At 36.0% G+C, this 22114-nt stretch overlaps 1 protein-coding gene across 2 annotated transcripts in view; it reads left to right on the top strand.

The window, feature by feature from the left end:
• Positions 1-22114, top strand: part of LOC131032502 (protein ENHANCED DISEASE RESISTANCE 2) — a 338782-nt gene that overhangs the window by 160360 nt on the left and 156308 nt on the right. For both annotated transcript variants that reach the window (XM_059210938.1, XM_057963515.2), the window contains 3 exons: positions 3720-3928; positions 4183-4249; positions 18182-18357. In XM_059210938.1, coding sequence (XP_059066921.1) covers positions 3720-3928; positions 4183-4249; positions 18182-18357 — 452 coding nt within the window. The remainder of the gene's footprint in view (positions 1-3719; positions 3929-4182; positions 4250-18181; positions 18358-22114) is intronic.

The raw sequence follows: 22114 nt of genomic DNA, 5'->3' as shown, positions 1-22114 counted from the left end.
GTGATGCATCCCTGTGGAATGTAATTGAATATTCATTTTGTGTTGCAGGTCCCTTGAGATATCATCTTGTTGATAACATATAGAGTACTCAAAAGTACCCTGAAAATAATTGAAAACCCTCCTTATTACAGCCTTATGATCTTGACCAAGATTAATCATGAAACATTTAAGTACTCCCACTAGTTCAACAATGTTTGCTTTGGTGTAGAGTTGTAAATCATATTATACATAAGACTACCTACTGCACTAGCATAAGAAACATGGGACAAATCCTTGATCTCATCAAGTGTGGATAGACATTACTCTACTAATAACCCAGTCTCCACTAAAAAGAAATTCAGTAGTCTACAATTTATCATGTTGAAATGTTGTAACATTGACTTTATATGCTTACTTTGGCCCAATAAAAGCTTTGTATTTTCTCTTATCTCTCTTGATTGCCATGCCTAAGATGAACTTAACAGCCCTCAAGTACATATCTTACTTTGTAAAAATTGTAGATTTCAAGTCCATAATCACATCCTTATTTTTACGAAAAACAATATATCATCGACATACAAAGTGATAACAAGGAAACAATTATTTTTCTATTCTTTGTTGAGAACACAATTATACTAGGGGGGATTGGGGGTGGGTGTGAATCAGTATAACAACAAACTTTTACTTTTTCAACTTAATATCATAAGAATAAAGCATATTCATTGCATATTAATATTCACATGAGATCTAACTATCATGGAACACAAATAGAACACAAACTATACATTGAAATCCTAAGGGGAGAAAACCACGACAAATTAATGCATTTATATAAAATTTTCTTTAACAAAGGTTGTAGGATTAACCTACTAGAGGCAGCAATCTCTCATTCAATTCATGAGAACTTTCCCACTAGAGGCACCAACCCCTCATATAGTTCGTGAGCACCAACTCACTAGAGGCACCAACCCCTCATTCTCTTAGAGGCACCGACCCCTCATTCAAAATTGTCTTCACAAGAGGTATAACACTCTTCTTTAATCTGCTCTATTCAAATCTGCTATAGACTGATCATAAAACAATGTGATCACTATCTTCTCATGATAATCTGCTATAAATCTCTTATCCAATCTCCAGTGGGTGATCATAAATCTCTTATCCAATCTGCTATAATGGTGATCATAAATCTGCTATAACATGTCCTACAATATGCTCATAACTCTCATAAATCTGCTCTTAAGTTCTGCTAAAAACGAATGATATTACTATGTATTTCACACTACTCATTTTCACAATCAACGTTCACTATTTAAATCTTATGTTGATCACTTTCTTCTCTTTGAATGTTTTTCCTTATATATTCTTCATTGCTCCATGCTTATATTTCCTTCACCATATCTGCCTTATAAATTCTTCTGATCATTAAAAATGAATAATTCATTGTTTACTTCTGTTCAAATTCAAATAATCTTCATAGCTCTACTTATTTCTCCAATCCTTGCTTCAGCATTTTATATCTCATCTCATCATGAGATGCAACTATTCACCATACTATTTTAACCTTTGGTTAAGATAAAGCTCTTCCTTAATTTCCATTGTAGCTTTGTAGACTCTGATTAATCACTGCCTTGCACATCTGCTTATCTGCTCAGAAAGTCTGAAATAATTTGCTTATTAAACCTTCAAAAATCTGATCTTAGGTTTGTTACAAATCGCCATTAATTCTGCTATTTGATCTGCTACAATTTGCCTTTGATTCTGCTCTCTAAGTCTGGTCAGATCTGTATGCTTGAATCTGTTATCAATATTAGATCTGATTCTCTTCGATCCAATAATCAGTCATAGGCCTTCTTAATGCAGATCAAAACACTTCTTCAACTTCCTAATTTCAGGCGAGTAATACTATGTTAGGTTTTGCCCTTAATTTCTTTATTTTCTGATATCTTTTTTTTCCATTTTCATTCCCCTTCTTGCTTCCATCTCAACTCTTATTTATATCATGTAATGTCCCCATTTTTGGAGTAAGAATAATTAATTAATTTAATTAGTTAAGTTGTCCAAATTATTATTATTTTTCATGGATAGGTTAATTAATTATTTTAATTAATAGTATTAAGTTAATTATTTATAAAGTTATCAAATAAATTAAAAATTAAAAGATGACTTTATATTTAATTAATTTAATAAAGTGACTTAAGTGAAATAATATTATATCATAAAGTCACTTAAGTGAAATAATATTAAATTAATATTATTTCTATAAGCTTCTGGATGATGGATTAAAAAAGTATAAAAGGATGTTTAGCTCAGCTTCTAATCAGCCGGAGACAATATTTTGCAGAGACCCTCGTCTCCACAAACTCCACAAAGTAAATATCAATTCCTGGCTGATGAGAAGCTGAGCTAAACCTCCTTTTATACTTTTTTAATCCATCATCTAGAAGCTTCTAGAAATAATATTAATAATATTATTTCACTAAGTGACTTTATGATATAATATTTATTTAAGTCACTTTATGAAATTAATTAAATATAAAGTCATCTTTTAATTTTTAATTTATTTAATAACTTTATAAATAATTAACTTAATACTATTAATTAAAATAATCAATTAAGCTATGCATGAAAAATAATAATAATTTGGACAACTTAACTAATTAAATTAATTAATTATTCTTACTCTAAAAATGCGGACATTACATATCATATCATATTTCTACGAAGAGAGGTGACTGATTAAAAGATATATCCATTTAAATTAAGATGACTGTTCATTACCCTTTCAATGCACTGAGATCGGCTAGCATGATTAAATTTTTATTATTTTTTTTTTTTTGCATTTACTTTGGTCCTGCTGTGTCCATCCGCTGGTAATTAAATCATTCTAACCTAGGTCGGCTTCCTTATTATTTAACTTCTGCAATCTGATCTGAATTTTGTGTTCTTAGTGGGGGCATGACAGCTCCATCCCACTGATGCTCGATCCAGTCTTTAGTTTTGCACATGCTGAACTTTTTGGCAAGGATACGGCCAATGACCACCATCCGCTCGAGCTCCTCAGATTATTTTCTCACTATGGCTTCCACATCCACGCAGATCACCTTGTACGAGTGTGCCCTGGATCCGCTCTTCTTAAACCCTGCCAGGCTCGAGCGAGTTAGCTCCATTTTTTTTAATAGAATGGCTGGCTTTTTGATCCATACACTTGGCATGAAGTTTCCTAAAAACATGTTAAGCAAGGACTCTCTATTGTATGATCCTACATAAATTGTCTATCAGTTGCACAGTCCATTAGCTTGAGAAGAAGCAAATTTAGTTGTGATTTATTTGCATTGATGTTTTGGATCAGACTCCATGATCAAAAGATTGTGGAGTGTGATACAAACATCCATGCAAATCAATTACATAGTTTTTCTAGAAGCTTATTCTTAACCTATGTAGATTGTTTATAGAGATATGCATATAACGAAGGAAAATTAAAAACATTGCCAACTTCACATAACCAAACTTACCCATCTGGTAAGTTTATATGTTTATTTTTTAATTTTTAACGTAGTATTTAATATGAAATTTCAACGTATCACAGTTTCTTTTGAAATGTATTCAGACTGAATTACATCTGGATTGATAAACTATTGTCTTATTTCACTTGATTCTGTCGATTATTGTCATAGATCTTGAGTGGTTCTTCGTCATGCCAAACGAATTTCATTTTGAATTATTATTTTTGATGTCATCAGGTTTGAGAGAGTACTTTGGAGCAAATCCTGGTCTCAGTCTTGAGGCATTACCTGTAACAGCCAAAAAGAAAGCTCAAGGGGATTCAGACATCAAGGTTGAACTTCCTGAATTTGAAACGGAAGAAGAGTTTTATGATGCAATTGCTGCTCAGGGTCCTATGGAGGGGGAAGATAGCGATGAGGATGAGGATGAACAATCTCCTGAGAAGGTATTTTTTTTAATCTTCCTTTTTTAAATGCTAGCTTCTTGTGCATCAAATTTCAAGTAGTCCTTAGTAAATATATTTCCTTGCTTGTAGACATGTTCCCATTTGAATGAAAAGATATTACAGTACAGTACTTGGAGTTATTCATTTCTATAAGAAGTTCTTCTGTAGGATTTCTTTATCTATTGCATGTAGCTCCTAATGAAGAGAATATTTTTTTCCCTGATGATGTCCTGATTTTGTGGGTACTCGATCAGGCTGGTGTGCATAAGTTGAAGAACATTTCATGGGCTGTACTTGGCATGTCATTGATGGGTCCCCCAGGTCCATTTCTCTCTTGCTACCATCCTGCCTTTTCTAGTTATTTTGACTGTGCTGAGCATAATGAATATTAACTATGCATTTCTTTGTATTAAGCTGAAAATGCTTGAATAACAGTTATTTTTGTGTATATGAACCCCATTTTATATATGTATTTTTTTAATAATCAGAAGCAGGAGTGCTAATATACTTAAATAAAATGGTTGTCAATCAGTGGGATTTTTCCAAGCTATCTATTTTGTCAGAAATTGACACCATGCGGATGAGACTTTTTAATAAAACAAGGAAGCATGGCTATTCTAATAAAGATGGGAAGGACACCTCTTTGCCATACAAGGAGCTTTTATAGACAAAAACTTAGCCATAGAAACATAATCTGACACAAAGTAAACAAATTCAACTATGCTTTAGTCAGCAGTTGATCTTATTTGGTAATCAGTAACAGAGAATGATTTCTATTTTAGAAATTGCTGATTTGTGGAGGTCTGAAGTGTCTTCTTCTATGGTGTTGGGCCTGTTGGCCATATTCTGCAAAGTGTCTGGATGATAGGGAAATTAATGGTGACAGTGCAGTTGTTCATTTTAATTGTATTTGGCGATTCCTGTGAAGTGGAATAAGGCAGCTTAGTTTGCTTGAGATGAGGTACAGAAACAAGAAGTCTGTATCAAGTGCTTTGCATGAGTTTTGGAGAAAACATTAGTCTTATTATCTTCATTGCATTGCAGAATGGCTTCTCGAAAGGAACAAAGAAAGAAATTATTTTAATGTCCAGTGTCCACAAGTGACCAAATGTAACAGGCTAAAACTTAGCAAAAAATGTAAAAACAACAATGCAACATTTTAAACAACTTTGCAACTTTCCAAAAATAAATGGAAGATGATAAAAGATATGTATTACTATTTTTAGAAAGAACGAGATATTTCTTTTTTTATTATTGAAATGAAATAAGGTACAGAAGGAAATAATGCTGAAAACAACTTGAAACATAATATTTAAACATTATTTCATATAACTTAAGGAAGAATTAAAAATTTAATCTACTTTTAAGTTTACTAGATATCTGTGTCTCGGATTGTGTCTTGAGTTCTTTGACAGATGCCATCGAAAGAAGGGAAAATATCATCAGGGCGATTTTCCGCCCAACCACAGACCATAACAGTCCCCCGGTGTCATTCCATAAGGAAGAACCCGACCCTTTGCAGAGAAATGAATAGAGAATTCCAATGCCACCTAAGCCCTAGTGATGTCCCTACACAATTCCCTAATCAATCATACACCAAGGTATCCCCTACTAGTATGATTCCTGATTGGCTGTGAATCTGGGTACATGTCTGACTGAAAACTATACGCAATAGTTACACCTTGGCCAAGGTTTTAGTTGGCGCTCGTCACAAATTTTGTCGTGAAGTCAGATACACCCTGCTCGACTTAGTCTATGTCTTTTTCAATTATCATCAGTCTCCCGTGCTACTGCACTCTGACTGTGATAAATAGACAAAGTTATTGTTGGCTTAGGAGACTCATTCAACCAGTTAAGGTATTACTTGCCTGCTCGCAAGTAGTCTACTCCATGAGTTTACTGGGAGATAGGATTGGTCAGCCGAAACAACCATTAGTGTATGCTGTTTAGTTTTCTTTCAAAGGCAGCAATCTTCTGTTTCATAGTTACGTAATTTTTTATTTCAAGTTCCACATAATGTATTATGACCGCCCTTGGTTAATTTCAGTCTTGAAGGTATAAGCAAATGTATGTTTTCAGTCTCAAAATTTCATGAGTAGCCATTTAATATAGCAAGCACTAATTTCTCAATTTCTTCCAATCATTGAAAGGGTCTTCCCAACTATTGTTCTAGTTTCTCGTTTTAAAAATAACCTAAACAAGTCTGCCCATTTAATATCATAAACTTTATCTGAGTTAAGGCTTAGTGGACTGACTGAAATTATTCAAAAGTTCAATGTTCTTTCCCTCAAGTTCAGTTTTTATTATTCAGTTCCTTCTTTTCTTTACAATGCAAGCTACACGAAGCACAATCTTTTCTTCATTGCTTTTCACACACAGAGTCTTGGAAAGCATAAACTCTCATTCGCATTGAACAAAGAATATAAATCTTCTTCCATTCTTTCAACATGTACAGCTAAAGAATTAATCCTTCTAACCTACCAAGTAAAACAGAGCTTTTGCATTAAATATATACTTTTTTTTTTCTTTTTTCCAGACATGCAGAGCTAGGAATTGAACAGCTTAATTTCTCCTCGAACTCTTTTCTAACACTCAGAATTAATAAGAAAAACACTCTTTCTTTTCACTTATTAAAGACTATATTTTATCACATGAATCTTTTAAAATTTGAAATTAAACCCTCAAACTTAATTCCTTCAAATTATATGCATTAATGACTAAGATTACTCCTAGCTCAAACAAGAATTCTTCTGCACATTCTTTCCTATTCAGCTTAATAAATTTTCTTATAATCAATAAGTAAGAAGACAATCTTTTCAACAGAGATAGAGTAGTTGCAATACATAGTTAAACTGTAACAAGAGCATGACTTGTTAGAAACTTCAGCTGTAATTTGGTCTCCAAAAATCTTCAGTTCAACCCGCTTCCTCTGTCTTCAACTCCAGCTACTGCTGTCAACGTCTCCAGTTTCAGCTCCACTTGCCGTCAACAACTTCAGCTCTTTTTTTTAAGCAAAGAAATCCCTAACTGTTTTTGTTTGCTACCGTAAGGAAGAAGAATGAATGAATGAATTTAAGAAAACCGTTTTTCAATTCCTTCTTAAATTTTCGGATGCCAAAACATTATAAATTCTGCCCAAACACATCAAAACCTAATTCGCATTTCCGTTCAATGAAACCAATGCATAAATTAATTTGGAATACGTTATTGTTTGGCCAATTTAGAGGTTATAGTCCATATTTCTTTTTCAATATTCTAAGCTCAAATAATCATCGTTTTTATTGCCGCTTCAATGCAAGAAACGATACATTATTATCCATGATACATTATCGTTTTTAAAAAAAAAAAAAAGTCTAATTAAACACTTAGTGGCTGAAGTTGGGGTGGCGACTACATGATGGTGTCGCCTGGATTAGTTTAGTTTAAAATTATATTAATAAATTATTGTTTAATGTTGGCTTAATTAAATTGAGTGATAAACGTTGCTAAGCATTAAATTTAATAATCAATATAACGTTAAAAGAAATGTTATTATAATTATTTTCTTTTTTTGAAGAAATATCCTTAATTTATTAAATAATTAATTAAAAATTAATTATATATTAAAAAAAGAAGAAATTATTAATGAATTCATATTGAGTCATTTCCGAAATTCAGCAGACCAAGGATAGGATGGAGTGGCGACAGGAGGCCAAGGTGATAGGATAGTTTGACGGCAATCGACATTGACAAGACCAAAAACTGGCGGACGAAATATAAAAACGAGATATTTTCCCTCCTTCTGCAGAGGACGATAGTCTCTGCACACACTCAAAACGAGTACAAATGGATTAATGATGTTGCCATCATTTCTTTTACAAGTATATAACTTGCCAAGAATTTAAACATTCACAACCATGTATGTCTTCACATTAAATGATAGATCCAAAAGAAATAGATACACATTGCATATATGTTTACATTTTCTCTCCGACTATTAAAATCTCATAATCATAGTCTAAATTGCACATGAAATTAACCCCAAATGAGGGCATCAAATGAACATGAATTTTATCATCAATCTAGGGCATCAAATGACATGAAATTAACATAAAACTAGGGTTTAAAAATGCAATTCACATTAAATTAGGGCATTCATATTTCACCATTGCAGAATAAAGTATCAGAAAATTGTGTGAATGATAACCAAAATTTTAGGGCACAAGAGGGATGTAACACCAAAAGTGGTCTATAGGACTCAAAATTATTACACAAGTGTGATGAACCCTTGCTGGTTCAATTCTTCAACCTGCTGTAGTTTATTATTCTTTTATTTGTGTTTTGATTATTAGAGATGGTCTTTCAAAAATAGACAAAAGTTGCAGAAGGGTTTCTTTAATTCTCAACACATATTGAAAGAAATACATGAAATTAATTAGCTGAAACAATAATTGGAAAATTTAGAAGCATACCCATAGGTCCTTAGCCAATTTATTGAATTAAAAGGATTCAATCAGCAACTTACGAAGTTCTGATTTTTTTATTTCTGAAAACAATTCAGATCTGCTCTTATTTAATACTAAGACGCCCAAACAGTGGGAAGATGGTGCCAATAAATGAGCAAGCTGTGTGTTTGGGAAAGGAGGTCTCCAAACCACAAAAAAATTAACAGCAAAACAACAAATAGGAAACCTACAACAAATCTGCCTTGTAAGAAGCCAAATCTGCCCCAATTTGATTGAATTTGACTTCTGAATGAAGCCAACCACAGTTGCAACAATTCAGCTGATCTTTCATAGTCTCACCATTACTATGCACTGAAGAATAAACGTTCCCAAATGAAGAATCTAGTCCGAAACCCTCAAGCTCCAAAACCCAAAGAGGAATGAGATATCAAGTAATCAACAATTAATGAATTTAATTTCTCTAGGGGCGGCTTTATGCAAAAACCCATGATTTTTATTTAGGGTTTCTTTTAGGGTTATAGAAAATCTCATAAGTGTTAAAACACTTTTAATTTAGGCATCCAACTATAGAGAAATAAAAAGTCACTTAAATAAATTTAAGTGAAATATTTAATTAAAAAGTCAATGTGACTTTATGATAAACGTCATTAAATAAAATTTAGCTTGTAATTCACTGAAAAATTAATATCTCTCTCAATATGACTCCAAAACATGAACTGTTAGAAGCTGGAGATAAAGCTCCCAAAACCCATGTGACCAGGGGCCTGTCTAAAAATAGCCAACTTCCCATCTATAAATAGCCAAAATGCTATAAATAACAAGTCCCTCAAATGGAGTCAGAAACTGCTCCAACGAAGCCTGAACTGAACCTAACACTGAACTGAAGAACATCATCCTCCATCCACTGTCTCCATGACCCTCTGTCCATACCTTGTTAGCCTACGAGGGTCCAGGAAATAAGCTAAGTCATCAACTCTCAAGCCCCGACTAGGATGGGGACATCACAACAAGTAATTGGTAAAAATTGAAAGAATTAAATGAATGATCAACAGATCATTTATAGAGTTACAAGATTGATGTTTCCATAAAGAAACAGTCGACAACTGAAACAAAATTAGAAACAATCTAATATTTACAATATCATACAATATTGATCATTAAACAACTAATGAAAGATATTATTCTAATACCCTCTATTAATGGTCAATCTGTCTACTACACCAAGTAGCTCCTTGAACTTAACAAACTTATCTGGATGTAGGGAATTGGTGAGGATATCTGCAGTCTGGTCCTCAGTAGGAACATACTGCAAATCTATGGATCCATCTTCAACCAGCTTGCGGATGAAGTGACAATGAAGCTCAACATGCTTGGTTCGCTCATAGAAGACTGGATTTTTGACGATTTTGAGCACCCCTTGATTGTCACAGAAAAGGGGTGTAGGGCCTGCTCGAGGCATGTGGATGTCTGAAAGCATCCTTCGAAGCCAAACCGCCTCACAAGTTGCTTTAACTCGATATTCAATTTTGGTCGAGGAAAGAGCTACGACCTACTGCGTCTTACTGGTCCAAGTGACAGCACCAATGCCCAAACTGAAGACATACCCAAATGTGAACTTTCTGTCATCAACAAAGCCTGCCCAATCCGAATTCGTGAAACTGATGAGTCTAGGATCTTTGGTTCATCCATAAAGGATACCAAAGTCTGAAGTGCCCTTGACATAGCGCAGGATCCGCCTCCTTGTAGCCCAATGATCTGATGTAGGGGCTGTCATGAAGCGGGATATGTAACTCATTGCATAGCTTAGATCAGGTCTAGTGGCGGTGAGATATATTGAAATGCCCACTAGTTGCTTGAAATTGGATTCATTCTCAATTGGAGAACCGGATTTGGCCAACAACTTCAGGCCTTTCTCCATAAGCATAGATGTAGGTTTGTAGTCTTGCATTTGGAACTTGTCTAGTAGAGCCTAAGCATATTTGGATTGAGAGATGAAGATGCCATGAGACTGCTGCCAAACCTCAACACCTAGGCAGTAGTGCAGAAGCCCAAGGTCAGTCATGTCAAAAGACTGGCATAAATTCTGCTTGATTCCCTGAATCAAAGATGCCGAACTGCTAGTGATGATTGCATCATCAACATAAACAACCAGAATGATGATATCATTGCCAACAGTCTTGACATATAGATTTGAGTTAGAAGGACTTCTCCGAAAACCCTGATTTGTGAGGTACTTATCAATTTTCATGTACCATGCCCAAGGTACATGAGAGATAGAGTGCTTTTACCAGTTTGAGCACCTGGTGTTCTTTTCCGGCAACCATGAATCCAGGAGGTTGTGTCATGTAGACCTCTTCTTGTAACTAACCATTCAGGAAGGCACTCTTGACGTCCATTTGATGGACCTTCAAGCCACACTGAGTTGCCATGGCTAGGACTAATCTGATGGTGCTCATCTTTGCTGTCGGAGCAAAGGTCTCCTTGTAATCAATTCCTTCATGCTAAGAAAAGCCTTTAGCAACGAGATGAGCCTTGTACTTATCCAAAGTACCATCAGCCTTGTGTTTGACCTTATAGACCCATTTGCATCCAATGGGTTTCATCCTTGGAGGAAGATTTGACAGAACCCAAGTGTTATTTTTTTTTCAGCAGACTATGGTGCTCAGTAGCCATAGCTTGTTCCCACTTAGGTATCCCTTTCGCCTCTGTGTATGTTTGAGGTTCATACACACTATGAATGTTGGCCATGAGAGAAAAATTAACATAATCCGGTTGTTTGCTCTTCTTTCGAGCAGTTCTACCCTAGATAAGCTCATCATCTTGAAGATTAGCAATTGTCTTAGCCCACCATTTAGGCTAGAGAGTGGAAGTGCCAACATCAGATGCAAGAGGTACAACAAGATCAGGTTCATCAAACAGAAGATCATATGAATCTTGAGGAAAGCCAGGTGGTGCAGCTGCGTGTCTAGGTGTTCCTGCAGGAGAAGGAATTGGTGTAGGTGCAGGAATTGGAATAGCTAGAGCCCTCCCATTAGGTGGACCTAATTGAAGACGAACACCCAAGTCTGAAGCCTTCAATGGCTAATCCTCTGAATCCACAACTAGAGAAGAGAGATGAAATGGCACTTGTTCCTCATCAAAATTCACATCACGACTGAAGATGAGATGATTTGTCTCGATATTAACCAGTCGGTAGGCTTTGTGATTATCACTGTAGCCAGTGAGCAGGTTCTAGCTCTTGGCATCCAACATGGTGTGTTTAGCATCAGGTATCTAGACAAAGGTAGTGGAGCCAAAAACTTTCAAATGACTGATTCTGGGCTTGCGGCCTAACCAGGCTTCTTCCAGAGTGTTCTTCTTCATAGCCACTATAGGAGACCGATTTAGAAGATAGATTGCAGTGTTAACTGCTTCAGGCCAAAACTTCTTTGGAACAGTCTTGTGTTCAAGCATAAACCGGGCCATTTTGGTAATCGTGTGGTTTCTTTGCTCAACGCCATCGTTTTGCTGAGGAGTGTAAGGTGTAGTGAGTTGGCGGTTTATGCCATGTTCACAAAAATGGGAGAATGCAGAAGAACAAAATTCTCCCCCATTATCAGACCGAAGAGTAACAATATGTTGACCAGACTCTTTTTCTACTGATGCTTTGAACTTTTGAAAGAAAACAAACATCTCTGATTTCTGATGGAGAAAATACACCCACATTTTTCGACTGAAATCATCAACAAAAAGTAAAAAATACCTAGACCCAGTAACAGGAGTAGCCATAGGTCCACAGATATCAGCATGGACCAGTTGTAGTACCTTAGAAGCTCTCTAGGAGTCTCCATCCGAAAACAGAGTCCGATGCTGCTTCCCAGCCTGACATGCTCCACAAACACCAAAGTTCTAGGTCCGGATCTCTGGCAGTCCGATGACAAGCTGAGAAAGATAGTGCACATTTAAGTGCCCATAACACTGATGCCAAAGTGTACTAACAGAGGAGCGCTTGGCTGCCATGGCAAGCTCCAGAGAATCACCAGAGTCAACTAGTTTGAATAGACCATGATCCTCAAGACCCACAGTAACTGTAGACTGAGTCTCCCGATCAATGATACTGCACTGATGTAAACTAAAGGTCATGTCAAGCTGAGGAGAATGTCTCCGAAATTTGACTGACTGAGAGAAGGTTGAGTTCCATTCCTGGAACATAGTACACGTTGAGGAAAATCAATTTCCTCCCTCTAGATTGAATATGTACATTACCCTTTCCGACAACGGTGTCCTCTTTCCCTCCTCCAAAAATAACTGAATTTGAGTAAGGTTGAAAATCAGTGAACCAATCTCGACGATGAGTGAAGTGGCATGAGGCACCTAAATCTATATACCAAGCAGAAGATTTTACATGGTCTGTATGTCTTTTAGCCATGAAGGCGTAAAAGGTAGACTCGCTTTGCTCAGTGTGCTCCACTACATTTTGTTTAGGTTGTGAACCACTTTTCTTGGCTTGTGCAACCAAGCGTTTACGACACTCAAGTTTCGTATGACCAAACTTATGGCAGTAATTGCACTAAACACTTTTCTTCTTCGAGCCTTCCGATGACAAAGCAGAGTTCTTCTGCTGAGAAGACTGAGATTTGCCTTTATCCTTCTGAAAGGATTTGGCTGCAAAAGCTTATTCTGTAGAGGATGAGCTTGTACTGTTGCCGAACTGCTGCTTCCACCGATCCTACTGCAGAAGTTTAGTGCAGAGATCAGCGAACTTCAGATCAACACCAGTTGAGGTGATGTTGAGTGTTTCGACAAAATGCTTGTAGGACTTTGGTAGACTCTTCAATGTGATAACTACCATGTCCTCCTCCATATTCCAATCGATGGCTTCTAACTGATCACGGATGTCCTTGATCCGATTGAGATGCTCTTGAAGGGATTTGCACTCATTCATGACAATAGAGAAGAGCATATTTTTCAGAAAGAAGGTTTTGCTCTTATGAGATGTCTCATGCAGCATCTTGAGATGCTCCCATATCTTGACAGCTGTTTTGTCGGTAGGTATCTGAGGAAGTTGATCGTCGGTCACTGAGAGCTTGATGAGCATGACAGCTCCACGATTTTGTTCATCAAACTTTGTCTGATGAGGACTGGCTGTAGTGGGACGGGGGACTTTTCCAAGGACCAACTGATTGATGACATGATACTCAAAAATTGCGAGCATTTGCTGCTTCCAAGTATTATAAATTCTGCTGTTGAATTTTTGATTCCCCTCGAGTAGAATATTTGTTAGAGATGCCATTACTAAAAACTGAGGTCAAAGCTGGTTGACCAAATGATGGCATAGGAGATAGTCAACGCATGAAATCGCGTAAAGAAAAATACCGAGGCAGAAAAATTGCACTAATTTCGAGGTAGAATTAAAAATCTTCGGGCATGGATCCCAATGTATGGATTTCGGATGACCCAAAAAATTCTGAGGGTGACCCAGATGAGGATTCGAATAAACTAGAAAATTTATACAGAACCTAGAAAATATTGATGACATGCAGTTGAGATTGGTTGTGCGGAAAACCCTAGCTGCTGAAATGTGTACAAAAAACAAGACGATTTTGAAGAAAACCGTGATAACATGCTGCAAACAAAAATTATATTCTCAGATGCTGGTCGCAGAATCAGAGACCTAGTAACCCTAGGTCACGACTGAGAAATCCGACACAGGTTTGTTTAGGTCGCAAAAGAACAACGCACAATAACAGATTTGCGGGTCTCACATGTCGAGCGGATAAATGGTGATGCTCGAACACGCCTTGACATCGCGAATCTTCACGCTTTGGAAATCTTGGGCCACAGATTTGTGTTGTCGTAGACAGATGCAACGAAAAATCGCGTCGGGAATGGAAATCGTGAGCTTAAACAAACATGCAGGCAGATATTTTGAGCAGGTTGAATAGAAAACACAAAAAATTTGCATTAAAACCCTCAAACATAGGCACCAAAGAAAATCGTACTGTAGAAAGAAGTATTTTTGTGAACAGAGCCAGAAAATAGGTCGCCAAATGCAGAGGTCGTGATTTCCACACGAACAGATCGGAAAATGAGACGGAAAACCCTAGATAGGTTTTTGATAAAAAGTCTAGAATAATTTTTAAATTTTTTCACTAATTATAAAATTAGGATTACAAAAATTTTCGAAAAAAATTCTCTTGAGCTCTGATACCATATTACACAGGTAATTGGTAAAAAATGAATGAATGATCGAAAGATCATTTATAGAGTTACAAGATCAATGTTTCCATAAAGAAACAATCGACAACTGAAACAAAATTAGAAACAATCTAATATTTACAATATCATACAATATTGACCATTAAGTAACTAATTAAAGATATCATTCTAATAAGAAATATGACTAGATACAATAGCAAGATGGAGGCAAAGACAGGCTCCAATATGCTAAAACCGAAATATATAAATGATGAATGGAGACTTTCCCTCTCAAACCACACTTGTGCAAATCCACAAATGATTTGACTTAAAAATAATTTAGGGTACTCCCCTATCACAAATTAACTTGGAAACAACAAGGAGAGTAAATATGAAAACATGCAAGACTTGTTTCTTTCTTTCAATTGATTATCCTGAAAATGAAATTACACAGTTGTTTTGAAATTACAATGCTTTTAGCCTTAAAGGCAACAAACATAAATCTGAAATCTGATCTAAAAATCAGAAACACATGCAAGAGAAAGCTACAAGGAAATTCTCAATCTTCAAATCTGAAAATAATCCTCAGCTCTTGAGCTTCAGTCTTCTCTGATTTGACAATGGATAGTATGCTATAATGTCCTTCAATCGCTTATAGCGATGAATTGCTATTTCTGATTTCAATCTATGCAATGTAGATATGATGATGATATTGCTTGAAGCAATATGTTGCTGTTACAGATCTGAATATGAATAGTTGGAACAAATATAATGATGCTGTATCAGATATGGTCAATATGCTCTTGCAACAATGGTAATGAAGTTGTTTCTGACATGGACGATTTGTGCTTGCAACAATGGTGCTATCTCTGATATATGGCTTCAATTTATGCAACCAAAAATAAGTGAATGGCTGATACTCTACGAGCCGATCCACTAAGGGATACAAAGAAGTGAAAATAAGTTTACAAATTGATAATCTGAATGAGTATGATTGATTGTCTTCTTATACCCTGCAAATCAAATGGTTTGCACCTCTTCATAGGCGATGAGACATAACTCCTCCCCAACGTCTGCCTTCATAACAATTGATTTGTTTATCGATTAGTCTTATTACCATAATTGCTTCCTAATTGCCATCATCTTGAATCTAATTAATCCATCTTCTTAACAAACTCCTTGCTTAATTAATCAGTATCAATATCATGACTAATCATTGGATTAGTTAATCCCTTCCTTTGATTATCGCTTTATCATTAGTCGATACTTAACAAGAAGACTTCATGAACATTATTACTTTCTTTCAATACTTTAGTTGAATTGATTTCCAGCCACGATCTGCATTGTTATTGATCTGCAGTTGATATCTTCGTGTACCTTTAATCATCATCGATTGTATTGGAATTGTGTATGATTGATCTGATATTCATGTTGACTAACTATCTTCTCTAATCTTCTAGGGAGTTTGTCCTTAAGTAAGATCGAGATGCCATGATGATTAACTTTATAGTAAGCAGCTTCTTAAGATGCTTTCCTTTGTTGATTGTGATACCAAAGAGGACTTGCTCTTATCAGCGATAAACATATTTTTCTGCTTTCAAAATCATGAGACGATAAATGTTCTTACTGCCTTCTTTTGACAGCTGATAAGAAGTTGTCTTAATGTAAGAGATCTTCATTGTTATGTCAATATGGGTGAGGCCTTTATGAGCACTTGTGAATTATCTCCACCGCTAGAATTCCCCACCACTATCTCAATTCGGGTGGGAGGCCCCTACTATTCTAAAGGGTTATTTAATCAGTAAATTAATAAATCTGCTAGAATAAGCTAACATAAGGAGGGCCCCTAAAATTATATGGTGGTTGTAGTATGGATCATACCATCTTCTATGTTGACCTGATTATGATTCCCTTATTGCTTATGTTGATCATATTTGATCAATATGAGTAATGATAGGGTCATGATCCATGTGTGTGAGATGGATTAAGTGGTTCTTGCTCATGAAACCTTCTGCTCTTGATGGATGGAAAACTTATTAACTTCTCGTCTTTACTACACCTTGATCTATTCTGCTTCTCATGGAGATCTGATAGGAAAATCGTGAAGTCTTTTGGAGTAAGATGATTTTCCACAATATTTTCTTATTTTACAATTGATATAAATGTTTAGCTAACTATTAATATTATGTACAAATTATTATTTTCTAACTCCTAACTACTCAAAAATGTTATCAAGGCTACCACCCTTGATCGCACCATTGTTTATTGTTGGCTAACTCTCTAGGTTAAAGATGGGGACATCACACAGTTATACATATTTTTATAACTAATTTTTCAAGTACTATATGTATTTTGTATTACGTCAGCACTGCTTGCTCACTGCCCTGCCACCGCAGTCCCCCCTGCCGTCCCCCCACCCTTCCCAAACTTAGGCCCTATGTCCCCCGTCCCCGAGACGCTTCCCCCCGTCCCCCCATCTCCATGTTCCCAAACTCGGTGGATCACTAATTTATTTTCAACCAAAAAGCATAAAATCTTTTACCTCGTTGAAAGAATGTTTCAGTGTTTTATGTTATGCAAACCCCATAAGATACACATTTGCATTTTATTTAGTATGAAGTGAGCCAACCCAAAAATTATTATTAAGATTGTAAATTGCAAGTACACATCTTCCAGTTTTAGGCTAATTTTTAATTTATATTTGTTTTGTATTGTGTTGCACTGAAAAGTGTGGATTAAAATACTAACACAGTGGTGAGAATAGGATTATGGGTAAGAAGATCAATCTTCATCCATGAAAAATCTAGAAAATGGGAGTAGACATCCTAAACTCGTAAAATCACCCTAGGCTTAGATCTAGGATGACCAAGTAATTAGAGCAAAGGAAAAAGGAAGCTCAATCGAGAGAATCTGCCTGCAGTCATTGTGGTCAATAGTGAATTATTTTCTATGCCATTAAGTTTCTTTTCTTTCTTTTCTTGTTGCCACTTTTTCTTTTTCTTTGCTTGCTCTTCTTGGACTTTGATTTTTAAGTTTTGCTTTGATTTTGATTCTTGATTATTGACTTTGGTTTCTTAAATCTTTTTCTTTTTGATTTTTTGTGTTTTCCTTCATTTTTTCTTGACCCCCCTTCTTTGCCCCCATGCAACCAGTAAGATTCAAGGGCTCGTCACTTAAGGATAGATAATGCAAGAGTGATTATTTGGCTCGAATGGTTTATGATAATCTTTTTGTCAACATGACTTAACAAGAGTCTGAAATCTTTGGTATCAACTTGTGACGAGGTAGCCTGGGACAGTCTGCCTATAAGCCTTTCTGATGAGCAAGTGAGATTGCTTACCATGGGGTAAGTGGGAAATATTAGCCATGGACTGATTGCAGAGCTCCTACTTTACATAGGGTAATGTATCAGTTAGAATCTACCTCTAGGCTGGGGATTTTTGGACTCTATACAATTGACTGAAGGAAGTTGAATTAGTGGCCTTGTGGGGCAGTTATTTTCAAATAGATCGATCCTGCATATTGGTGCAGGTTTTGTCCATTCTTTTGTTGCATACAATTTAGGAATATGATTTTGAGCTTTATCTTCTAGAAGGGATTCTTGTGAGCTAAACATATTTTGGTTGTGCAGGTCGTGAGTCAAATACAGAACTAATGTTAAGCGTTCCTGCAATTGAAGTAGATGTAAATCAATTTAGAGGCTCCTTAAAACCTGGAAAGGATGGAACTCATTCAAACTGCTGGGCTGAACCTGGTGGAAGCAGCTTCATGGTTAGGAGCAAAACTTATTTAAAGGATTATTCAAAGGTACTAATTTACATTTAATTTTACTTTTCATTAATTTGAAATTTGTTTTTTCATGGGCTCCTGCATTTTTCCTGGAGCCACTTTCATATGTCAGATATGGGTTAACTAAAATGTCTTATATAGATTGCTACAACATAGACTGAAATACACTGCAGTTTCTCAAGAATAATGAGAACTACTCAGCAAGCTCTACATGTATTTAAATAAAAAGAAATAGAGTTCTATGCAGAGAAAGTCTGAACAATTGGCACCTTAATGTAAATAGGGAAAATCCTCTTGGAGATTTAAACTCTGCGCTAATACCTGGTTGATATTCTGAGATTAAATATAATGCTACTGTTGATGAGAACATAAGAAACAAAACTATATGACTAATGTGCTGTGAAGTGGACAGAAAGATCCACTTGGAGAGCATCCTTTTCTATAAACCAGGAACCTTGTGATTTTCTTCTGTTCGCAGTGCGATCCTGGAATTTGAAATGATGTCCAGTTGGTGTACAGTATGCATATGTTTTTAAAGTGTGCAACTAATATATTTAAAAAATGCTAAGATGAGTGATGAAGAATCATTTTTATGACTTAAGCATGTTTTTGTTTGCTTTTCTGGCTCATGGTAGTGGTTGGACTGGAACGGATTACACACATAATTCATAAGTAATACTAAACGAGGGTGTGAGAACAATGGAACAGGTTGCCTGACCTTCCAGAAAAAAATTAAAATATAAATGGTGATTTTGGAAACGTTTCTAAGTGGCATCAGAGCCAATTATCATTTATGATTTTCATCTACTAAATTATGCTTTTTCTCATTATGGATGCTGTATTCTTTTCCTAAAACATTCTTCATCATTGTTCTGTCCTCCCCATTGCTTTTTGCTCCCTTTTTTTTAATTTTTCCCTTAATCATTAGTTCATTCATGTCAATTGTTTGAGTTCCTTGGTTTTTGTTTTATGTCATCCTTATGTGGTGCTTACTTTTGTCCTTACTTCTAACCACATTTTGTGTTTGTGCTCGTTGAAGACAAAAGTTTTCCAGTTTATTGCTTATTTGTGTAGCTTTTCTTCTGTTATGCCAATTCTGATCTTGCTTGTAAATTGTTGTGCAATGATCCTTGGCATGTACAACATTCTTGTAATTGGCAATTTGCCATCTCATGTTGTGCATTCTTTATATCACTAGCTACACCTGCCCATCTAATTGATCTCTATAGCCTATATTCTTGAACTCACATCAATGGTTTTCCATCCTCACTCCCTTTCATATTGGCCCTCCATAACATTTTGAACTTTTGATTAGCGCTGAATTGTTTACAATTGCAGAAAATGTCTTGTGACAACCAAAAGAAGAAAAAATAGCATATTGACGCAGAAGCATTTGGGTGCACCAGCAATCAACATCAACCAAAAAATTTCAAGTTCAATTTTGGGTATGTTTTTACTGTTTGCTTCAGGAGGCATTTTTTGAGATTTACTTGACCAAAGTGAAAATGCCATCTTATTGAATGGCTTAATGGGTATCTGAGGTTTAAATTTGGTGAAAATTGGCTAAGTATTAGCCAAGTTTTGGAGCTTCAGCAGTTCCATAGGTTTGCAAACTACTTGGTTCACTGATGGCTTAGTTCGCTGATGGTTTAGTTTGATGAAAGACAAGTTTTCCAAAAGCCAAGTTCAATGTTAGCCAAGTTTGCTGAAACACTTGGTTCTTCCTATTTTCAATTTTGGCTAAATCATCAAAATACACTCAATTTTGGCTGATTCGTAAGTTTGCAAACTCCTTGGTTTGCTGAAGATGGAATTTGCCGAAAATATTTTCAATTGAAAGAAGAGCTTAGTCCACCAATTTTCGGTGAAGTTTCAAGTTTGCGGACCACTTGGTTCACCAATGGAAGAGTTAGTCAAAGTCTCAATTCATTGAAAAGGAGGAGAAGACAATAAGTTTGTTTGAAATGAAAGAAAATCGTTGTCGGTAGGTTCCTTAGTTCTCAAACTTGCCAAAATGCCAAAACAAGTTAGCAAAGGGCCGATTTCACCAAAAAAAAAAGAAGTTAAATGAAGTTTAAATTTGCTGAAAGTGAAAGAGAATATGGGAATGCATGCGATAATGAATTGTTTAAAATCTAATAGATGATTCAGCTTCCTTATGACAGTATGCAAGAAGAGTAACGATTCAATTTTCTTAATTGTCCAATCTTGCTGAAAGTTCAACTTCCTCGGTGGTGCAAACTAAAAGGGATGAAATATATTGTAGAAAGGGTCTTTGGCCATGGGTGTGAGAGGCATTGACCAAGATCGAGGAAGCTTATGGATGTGAGAGGGTGTGAGGGGGAGAGAGACAGGATATCAGCGAAGGTTATGCAAAGTTGAAGGCAAGGCATGTGAAGGAAATAAAGGCTCTGATTTCAAGGCCAATTGTAATCTGTACATGAATGCGATTTCTAAAGCATAATGATATAAGACATTTATTCTTGTTGTGATTGAGGATATTTGAGTTAAATGAATTATTTTGTGAGCTTGCTGTTGTGGGGATGTGTGGTTGGGCAGTATGATAATACCCCTTAGCATGACTGCGTCACATATTTCATAAAAGAATCTTTTTCATTTTTGTGGACCAGGTTGTTAGTTCTATGTGAATGGGTATGGTTTTGGGATTTGGGTATGTTGGTATGGCAATGTTTCTCCTAGGTTCAAGTATATATATATATGTCCAATTTGAAAATACTAAATACCAAGGTTGCATGGGTACGGGGGTTCTTGGAGACGTCGGGTACTGGTACGGCTATTTTTTCAAAATAGGAGACGTGGGTACTTGGAGACACCAATTTTTTTTTTTTAATATAATTTAATAATTTATAGAAAATCTGAAAATCTGATGACATTGGACTTTCAAAACAAGAAATAACATTAATTATTAACTATTAACTATGAAGTCTAGGATCAAAATGCCATACAATCATTGTGTCATAGTTTCAAACTGATTAGTGATACTGATTACATATTGAAGATAGCTTGATAAACAGCAAGCTGATACGCAAACCAAAAACTGAAAGCAAAAATCAGAAATTTTATATTTATAATCTACTCTTCTTCGCCATGATCATCCATATCAAGGTCATCAGCTATGAGGCTCTCCAAATAGTCATCACTCTCGAATTCGGGTTCCTCTGATGGTAGAATAACAGGGGGTAAATTAGCTAGTCCATCTGCTTCAACCACTTCATCTACAATGGCTGCAACGTCTCCATCAGGCGAAATTTGATCCCATTTTGCCGAAGGACCTTCATTGTATCCAAGATCTACACGAGAGAGAAGACGAAGTGAGCTATGAATGTACACCAGGTTCTCTGCTTTCTTTGATCCTAATCGGTTCCTCTTCAGTGAATGAATGAACCCATAAGTGCTCCAATTTCTCTCACAAGATGAAGAACTAGCCACTTGTGAGAGTAATCGTATTGCAAATGATTGCAATTCAGGGGCTTCACTTCCATGATTCCACCACCACTCTATAGGGTCTTTCTTTACTTTCATATCATATATAGCTTCCACAGAAGCAAAATCACCTTGCCCACGTGAAAACTTATTCCATTGAGTCCTCATAATTGAAGCTTCCTCACCTCGGCCATAAATCTTTTTAACCGCAGCCCAAAAGCCCTTCATTACCTCTCTATCCTGATGTGGAGCTCTCTTTTTGGTCACTTCTATATCATACCATTTAGGATTAAGGGCATAGGCAGCACAATGAAGAGGTGTGTTAAGTTTG

The sequence above is a fragment of the Cryptomeria japonica genome, chromosome 9, assembly GCF_030272615.1.
Source record: "Cryptomeria japonica chromosome 9, Sugi_1.0, whole genome shotgun sequence".
Taxonomy (NCBI): Eukaryota; Viridiplantae; Streptophyta; class Pinopsida; order Cupressales; family Cupressaceae; genus Cryptomeria; species Cryptomeria japonica.
The sequence above is the reverse complement of the archived record's forward strand: the minus strand, read 5'-3'. Positions and strand labels throughout refer to the sequence as shown.